Source organism: Sinocyclocheilus anshuiensis, unplaced genomic scaffold (assembly GCF_001515605.1).
Source record: "Sinocyclocheilus anshuiensis isolate Anshui unplaced genomic scaffold, SAMN03320099.WGS_v1.1 scaffold1014, whole genome shotgun sequence".
NCBI classification, from domain to species: domain Eukaryota; kingdom Metazoa; phylum Chordata; class Actinopteri; order Cypriniformes; family Cyprinidae; genus Sinocyclocheilus; species Sinocyclocheilus anshuiensis.
Genome location: NW_015540943.1, coordinates 1197464 through 1206395, shown reverse-complemented (window position 1 = coordinate 1206395; position 8932 = coordinate 1197464). Strand labels below are relative to the sequence as shown.

The following is an 8932-nucleotide window of genomic DNA, read 5'->3' as shown; positions in this document are numbered from 1 at the left end:
GCCAAAAATAAATTTTTCCCCCGTTTTTTTTTTTTTTTTTTTTTTGATACCTGGGTAGGTAGCACATTAGGTTTTGGACATGTTGAAGACACACCAAGCCATATTTGACTAAACTCGGTTTGTGAAATCCTGTAGTTCTACATGCATGCTAGTTTTGTGTAATGAAGTTAGTCTCATAACTATAACAATCCTCCCTTTTAATGTGGCACATTCTCATCAGATCTGAAACTCAATTGCCTTTCTGCTTTATGTAACATTATAAGTTTGAAGAGGAATGAGATGTGTAATTATTTGCTATTTAAGTCATCACTCAATTTAATTCAACTTTTTTCGAAAAGTATTTGAGAGTATACAGCCTCAGATTGTTGCATCATTGAGCCATCTTTGGGAAGGAGTCATATGGTGTATTTGGCAAATATATTTTGGTGTATTTGTATTTGAAGAGAGAGCTGCGATATTATGGTCAAGGACCCCTGGAATGTCAACTATTGTTCAGTGGTATTTCCTGTATCCTCATTAAGTTTACTGCCTCTGTTTAATGTAGTTACTATACTTAACACATAAATGAGAGCAATCGGAACATTTTATGTAATCGGATGTGTGTGTGCATTGTTTTTTTAAATAATCACATACAGGGTGATTGTGGGAGAATTTTAGTTGAAATAAATTAAACGAGGTGAATAGATTGTAAATGATCGGATCAAAAGAATGTGTTTTGTTTATGGGGAAAATTGACAAGTAAATACTCTCATTCTGTTTTCTCATTTTTAAACCAAATTATACTGTTAACGGCATTCATCAAGCGTTCAACACTGTAATTCAGCCCTTTTTACAAATATATTGTTAATGATCAAATAACTATTTTTTTTTCTTGTATTCTTAAATTTATGGGAAACATAAGTTCTATAACCCCAAAACAACATTTGCTGCAAAAAATAAAGTTAGACGCTGTTAATTTAACTTGATTTAGGCTAAATATTCAACCCTAAACTAACTTCTAAACTATTTTATTTAAAATCCTCTAACCAAATATTTAATTAATATATATTTTTTTACATTAATATTTATTTTTTTACTTTGTGTAATTATTTAATATTTATTTCTTGACAAAATGTTTTAAATTATTCTGACCCAAATGTTGGCAATAGTGCTGCAAAAAATCGCAATAAAAGAGCACACATAATATGTAATATGTATTTTATGTTCGGTATTTTGCTGATACTAATATAAAAAAATAAATAAATAAATACAATTGTGCAGTCATGTTAACTGTTGTTCTGTGAATTTTCATAGGCAAAATCCAGTAATTTCAAAAGGAATCCAAGCGTTCAGGAATTTCATATCAGGGCAAAAGATTTACCCACGCAGATTTCGCAACAGGTTCAAGTAAACAGATTTGCCGTGTTGACCAACAGAATACTGCTTGGTGAAGAATTTCAAACCCTGTTTTCTACCCGATACACTCCAAATACACTCCATGCACAGTGCCATTATTATTGTTGTTGTTGTTGTTATTATTAGTATCATTATTATTATTATTTGGTCAGATATTCTTAGTGGATGCTAAACTAAGAAAACTATGAATAAATGCAACATGCATCTAAAGTCCCTTATGAACTCTATAACTCTACTGCTTCACCTTTACATTTCAGCTTTTTACCTCATGCATTATACAATAACTCCCTAATACAAGTATCATGAAACTTTTATCAGGTTGATGTTTCCATGTTATTATGCTGTTAAGTTTATGGCTACATCTGGGCATATGAATGGTTTAATTAGGCTGTATAAAAATGAAATACACTTGTTATGTCTCATAAATGTGTCATGAAGTTTTAATGAAGATAAATCATTACTCTAGGTTTATCTGGGTATTAAGTAAAGTTTCTGAAGCTGTACTTTATTCTAATCCACATAACTCTGATCTTTTGAATAAGGTCAAACCTCATTAACTTTCTCTTCAGGGGTTTTCTGGAAAGCCTGCATTATGTAACATAACACGAGATTGACTCATTTGGGCACAAGCTGTCAGAATGCAAAAAAAAAAAAACTCTTGCTTAGAGCTATTTTCCCTAGCACAGAGACAGAGATGATGGAAACTGACATTTACATAGTGTCTTACTGCAAAGCAAACAAAATGAAGCAGTCGACTTCACCTGGAAATCCCAAAACTCACATTTTGCAAACTCAAGTCAAAAGCATTTTCAATAATAATTAAAAAATGTGAGGTGTTATGTTTCTCATGTTATGTGACCCACTGCTCTTCTATACGCAGGTAGTCATTGTGTCCCAGTGTGTGAAATTATAGCCGTTCAGGAAAAAGAAGATGACTCTCCTTGTAAAGACACTGGGAAATGGCAGAAGGTTCCTCAGAGCCCAGCGGACTCATGCCAGCACGCTTTCACAGGTACACCATCATAATCAGACTGTCATCTGCTTATCTGGCCCCTGATAACAGGGGAATACATAGCTTGTTATTTTATCTATATGCTGTGAGTGTATTATCAGAATGATACTGATCATGCAGGTCACCTTTTACCTAGTTTTTGGAATAATGTGGCATTTTCATTTGTGTTTCTCTGCAGTGTTCTACGTAGAGAGGATGAGGCAGCACTGCTGGCGGTGCAGCAATGTGACTTTCCACTGCTCTGAACATTCCATGTGTCTGCTCTGGGTCCAAACTATTAGGGAACAACTTGCATTGTTGAGTGCGTCCTGAACCGTTTTATTATAATTATTATTATTATTATTATTATTATTATTATTTTCTGTATCGGAAAAGTTTACTGTTGTAAAATAATAAACTACAGATAAACTATAGCAAGGGGCGGGGTCAGTTGTGGCCTAATGGTTAGAGAGTCCGAAGGTTCGAGTCTCATGTCTGGCAGGAATTGTCGGTGGTGGGAGTGAATAACCAGCGCTCTCTTCCACCCTCAATACCACGACTGAGATGAGACCCTTGAGCAAGGCACTGAAACCCCAACTGTTCCCCGGGCACCGCAGCAATATGGCTGCCCACTGCTCCACACTGTGTGTGTTCACGGTATGCGTGTTCACTACTCTGTGTGTGCACTTGTATGGGTTAAATGCAGAGCACAAATTCCGAGTATGGGTCACCATACTTGGCCACACGTCACTTGCCCACATGTCACTTCACACTATAGCAAAAAAAGATAAGTTATTGTTATAGGTCGGTCAGTGATTTTCATACCAGTTGTGTGTACCTCAGTAACATGTTTATACTTTTGAAAAAAGTAATAGTTGCAAAATAGTTGCTCGGTGTCCATTACATGTGAATTTACTGTAAACATGTTTTTCATTCATTTATAGTCAATTACTACCACACATTTGGTACTGTACATAATTATGGTATAAATAAATAATGGACACTAATTCCTTGTTGACATAGCGTGATAAAATCTCTCTTCCCTTTTAATCTGTGTTTTAATCTGCCAAAGTAGCTGGTATTTCTGTTAGCCATTTTGTTTCTGATCTGTGCTCAGTAGCTCCGCCCAAAGTGGAATCTTATTGGTTAAAAATCTTAATCCAGCTGTATATTACATATCAAATATGTTCTGATTTGCTCTAAGTGTGGACAGGCAAATTCCACTTTGTTGCGCCAGTTTAGAACACTGAGAAAATAATTGTACATTTGAAATAACCCATAATATTTCTTACCAATCCTATGGAAAGTTTTGGGGTGTTTGGATTCTAGTGTAGGCATAAGTACAGTTTTGGTCTTCTCTATGTTGTCACATCAGATGAAGTTTTTCAAAAGCAACTTAATGAAGTAGTTTTGACAGCCTAGGATGACTGTTGTCAAACGAAAACTCACTTTAATGCTCTGCCCGCTTCTCATTCCGCAGCCAATCGACCGAAGAATTTGCTAGTGTACATCAACCCCTACGGAGGAAAACAACGTGGGAAGCAGATTTACGACCACAAAGTGGCCCCCATCTTTTCCCGGGCTTCCGTTTCCACCGACGTGATTGGTGAGTGCCCGTCAGCCGCCTGCATTAACATTTAAATAAAAAATGAGCTTTTATGCTTCGCAAATAGATCTCCGTTGGCAAATGGCCCCACCTGCCAACCCATCCCACGAATATGATTTTATTTACAGCGCCATCTATCACCGGAGCTGGCCATAATGCAAACTGTGATAGTCGATAAACATAGGAATGCAAAGACATCCATTATTTATTAAGTTTGAGGGAGGAAGTCCCTGGGTTGGCGTGAACATTGGCTGTTAGAGCTGAGGCTTACAGTCTTACTCAGCAGTTGCTTGAAGGTCTTCTTTTTACGACCATGTGAACATTTTGTAAATGGTAAAGTACATGTCTGGCTGGACAAATACCATGCAAACCAAATCATTAGAGGAGCCAAACAAGATGTTCTGCCGACGGTTTAATAAGCTCCATTCATCACCTTTGGCATATATCATCAACGTGATCCACAGGGCTCGGTCCTAGGCCCCATTCATTTTCAGCACATCCCTCTGAGTTACGGCTTTACATCACTGCTGATGGTAAAGAACCGGTAATGAAATATACTGGGTATTGTTTTTTACCCCAACTTCAGCTTCATCATTTGATGTGGCTGATTGATGGTCTCTATCAAGCCAGCAGAAAAATGCAATTTAACTGCCAGATGAACATAATGATGTTTCTCCCCCCTCTGCTCAGCCTCACTGTCATCGTCGCCGTTAACAATGACTTTTTCTCTTTTGTTTCTATAGTTACCGAACGTGCAAATCATGCCAGGGACCACTTGAAGACGGAGGCTGATCTGAAGAAGTATGACGGGTGAGTGGGTGTCCTGCTGGGAGATCACGGTCACTGAGCGGCGACTCTTAATTTGCCCAGTGAGGAATGCGTCCTCTGCAGCAAAGCTCAGATTAACATTTGCACATCAATGCACATCAGCCTGGCACTGCGGCAGATGACGGCGAGCAGCTTGGGAAATGACGAATGAAAATAAAGTGGCTTTTGGTGACAGCAACATGGATGCTGCTTCAAAGCTGGGCTAGAGGCGAGATTCACAAAACAACTCTGACTGCTGGGTCTGGATCTTTTTCCTGTACCTTTTAACATGCATTTCTGTGAACAGCAGTTTAGACACAAGCCACTTTCAGACATAAAAGCTCATAAAATTGCGGAACTTTATCGGTACAGGTACCACATCTATTATTCTCACAAGCAACAAGACTTCCATCTTACTGCTATTGCTACCGCTTAAGGCCGTGACGCACCAAGCCGATGGTCGGCAGTTGGTCAAAGTCAGGCCATTGTTGAGCCATCAGCTTTTGCAGTGTGTTCTGTACTGTCTCTGTTGGCCGCATTTTGTTGAACTGGTGTTGAGCAGTCGGTGAAAAGATCACCCTTTGGCTGTTCAGTTTAACAAACCAGTGCACTACAAAAAAACAATGAAAAGAACAAAAACAAAAGTGATGAAAGCAAGCACACAATGAAGTCAAGGGGGGCACACAGAGAAGGCTCTATCGTCATCTTACCTGAGAATAACATGAATATTTTTACTTAATTTTAGTTACAAATATGGTAGCAATTACCTTTGTCAATTTTATTTGTGCAGAGCATTTGACAATTTTTGTAATATGACCAAATTTCATTAATATGAAAATTTGTGCTCTGCCATTCATAACAGAAAATTTTGTTTTAAACAAATATGCATTGAAGTGATTAGTGCTGTCTCTGTCTGCAGTGTGGTGTGTGTTGGAGGAGATGGCATGTTCAGCGAGATGATGCATGGCCTTGTCTCCCGTACACAGCGAGAAGCAGGTGTGGACGAGAACTCTATGGAGGAGACCCTTATGCCATGTGGACTTCGCATCGGCATCATTCCTGCAGGTTGGTCTACAGCAGTGATACCCAATCCTGGTAATCAAGCATGTACCCAACACATTTGGTACATGTCCCTTCACATACCCAATTCAGTTCATGAGCACTCAGTATTAAAAAGCTGATGAGCTGAATTGGGTGCATTAGATAAAGGAGGCATCCAAAATGTGCAGTGTTGGTGATGCTCCCGGATTGGGAATCACTTAGTCACAAATCTTGGAGTCTATACAGCCAAGACAGTTCTTCGGAATGCATTTCATTGCTTTTTCATGCACGTCACTTCCTTGGCAGTGTTCCTGTAGGCATATGTCACCCACGGTTCCATTACAGCGTTTGTGTTTTGAGATATTTCCAAGTCATTGGAAGTTTTACACCTGCTCATGGGCACAGCTGCATCATAGAGGAGAACCGCGGGAGATTATAGCTCTCTTCCAAAACCTAGTGAGCTGCCTAAAGAGCATGTTTAGGCATCAGAGGTGCACTCATTATATAAAGGCTATTCAAATAATGGAAAGCAACATTATGTTGCCTTCGATGATACAATGTTTTGATCAAATTCTATCGGGTCATTCACACAGAACATGTTTGCATCTGTATGCACTATTATTTCTAAATTGTGGGTCTATGTAAAGTTGCTTGATTAATATCTCTGGCTGTTATAGAGCGTCTTGCTTTTTTCAGCATCTCAATGCTGAATAAATTTCCGTCTAGCTTTTTTAAATGTTTTAATACATTCTGATTCCTTTGTGGATAGTCTACCGTTAACACAAAAATATTAAGCAGCACAACAATGCTGTTTTCATCATTGATAATTATAAGAAATGTTTCTTGAGCACCAAATCGGCATATTAGAATGGTTTCTGAAGGATCAGGTAACACTGATGACTGGAGTAAGGATTGCTATAAATTCAGTTTTGCCATCACAGGAATAAATAAAACTTTAAAATACAATAAAATCGGAAGCAGTTATTTTAAATTGTTATGCAATGTTACTGTAATTTTTTTTTTTTTTAATGCAGCCTTGCACACACACTCGCACACAAAAGATTTAGAATATAAAACATACTGTGCTTTTCAAAGTTTTTAAGTCCAGACAATAGGGAAAAAAATACTTGGTCAATACTTGGGCAAAGACATTATTAATAAATGACCAACCTGAAAGAGCACGAGCAGAACAAATAGACTGCTGTCGTGCACTGCAGAACGCCCTTCACAAGAGCTTTGCCAGCAATTGATAACTTAAAGGGGTCATATGATGCAATTTCAAATTTTCCAGAGAGGCGGGGCATAGAGGACCTACAATAATGTACAGTATTTTAAAATAATGTGTTTTTTGAACATTAAAGCATGTCAACATATTCTGTTACACCAAATACACAAAATAATGATCTTTAAAAAAGCATCATATGACCCCTTTAATGAATGCGGCTTCTCAAATCGTGTTTTCTGATATTACTGTTTGCCATATAAACCTGACAATGTCAACCCTTAAGAGTCCAGGTTGTTATCAGTTACGTTATCAGCGTGTGTAATTCTGTCTGTTTATGGCCTTATCTCACATTGTCCAGACACGCAAGGACTAGTGACAGTTTCTACGAACAGCTCATGGTCCATAATCTTGTGTCTGGATGACAACTGATCTGAACAACAAGGCAATTTGAGACAAATCTTCAACTTCAATGTCTAAGAGATGAAAGCATTAGAAACCACTGACAAAAAAAAACAAAAAAAACATGCTATGGTATTTTAACATTATAATATCATATCATGTTTATTTGAAAAAGTACCACGTTAAAATGTACTAATTAACTAGTGGTTCTATCTTAAGCATGCATAAAACAGTATACAATACAAATGACAATATACAAGAAGAGTAACAATACACACAATGACCAGGGGCATGTTCATTCATAGAAAGTTTGTCTATGAATTAATGAAAGGAGACCTTTTCTATATGCAGTATGTGTCTGTTTCGGTGGGAATTAAGTAAGAGGGAGACTCTGTCTACAAGTTGTAAAGTTTATACACAGTCTGTTCTGTCCTTGTGGGGTTATTTGCATTTCGGGGGAAGGGTCCATAGACGCTCATAGTTGGCTTGTTGGTTGGGTGAGGGGTGTTAGGAATTATTTGTTAAATATAACAAATAATTGTGTGTCTGATTTGTCCAGGCGTTACACCTGGTATATGGATGTTATGTAATACGGTCACTGTATCATGGTACTGCCACATTACGGAGCTGACATTTAAGCAACATGCTGTTTATTGCTCTTTAAATGGTTTTATCATGATATATAAACTTTTAACATGAACTATAAACTTTTTCCACCTTTGTGGAAACAATAATGGGATCATGAAATATTCAGTTTGTCACGTTTGCAGATTGCAGTCGGTGTGTTTTTAAATCTTCAACCTCACGCTGTTAGATAAGCAATTTGAGGAAGAGGAATTAGATTACCAGACAGCATATAAGAGACAGTAAGAGAGCTGAACTCATCTGAAATCTCATCTCTCTATATAACAGTGCCCTGCAATGCTTCAGTAACAATCATTTCAAGATCGAAAAAAACTTTCTTATTCTCACAAGGGCTGAATGGACCAAAAACTCCTTTGGCTTGTGATGTTTGGTTAGTGTTCACAATTGAAGGTTAGATTGCAGCTGCCCCCGTGTGCCACCAAAATAGAAAATGAAAGTGTGATTTTCATACGTTAACCTTCAGAGTGAATTATGAGAGATGGATTTAGGCCATTTCTGAACCCCTGACCCATGAAATGTGTTTTTGAAACAGGTTCGACTGACTGTATATGCTACGCAACAGTTGGCTCAAATGACCCTGTCACCTCAGCACTGCACATCGTTGTGGGTAAGTGGTCATCTCCATATCTGCAGTATGATATACACATATTTAGCTATGTATGTATGTTTATGCAAATTTATCTTTAGTATTTTAAAGCTAGGACTGAGCTCTATGACAGAATGTTTCATGCAAGGGTAGAAATGTGTCAGCTAGTAGAGATTCTGGTATTCTTTTCTGAAGTGAGCAACTTCTCATGCATTTGTGGTTTATTAAAAAAAAAAA

At 37.7% G+C, this 8932-nt stretch overlaps 1 protein-coding gene across 1 annotated transcript in view; it reads left to right on the top strand.

The window, feature by feature from the left end:
• LOC107689729 (ceramide kinase-like) overlaps positions 1 to 8932 on the top strand; it is a 27434-nt gene that overhangs the window by 6560 nt on the left and 11942 nt on the right. The window contains exons 2-7 of the mRNA XM_016487859.1: positions 2276 to 2407; positions 2586 to 2708; positions 3867 to 3992; positions 4736 to 4802; positions 5719 to 5864; positions 8642 to 8716. Coding sequence (XP_016343345.1) covers positions 2276 to 2407; positions 2586 to 2708; positions 3867 to 3992; positions 4736 to 4802; positions 5719 to 5864; positions 8642 to 8716 — 669 coding nt within the window. The remainder of the gene's footprint in view (positions 1 to 2275; positions 2408 to 2585; positions 2709 to 3866; positions 3993 to 4735; positions 4803 to 5718; positions 5865 to 8641; positions 8717 to 8932) is intronic.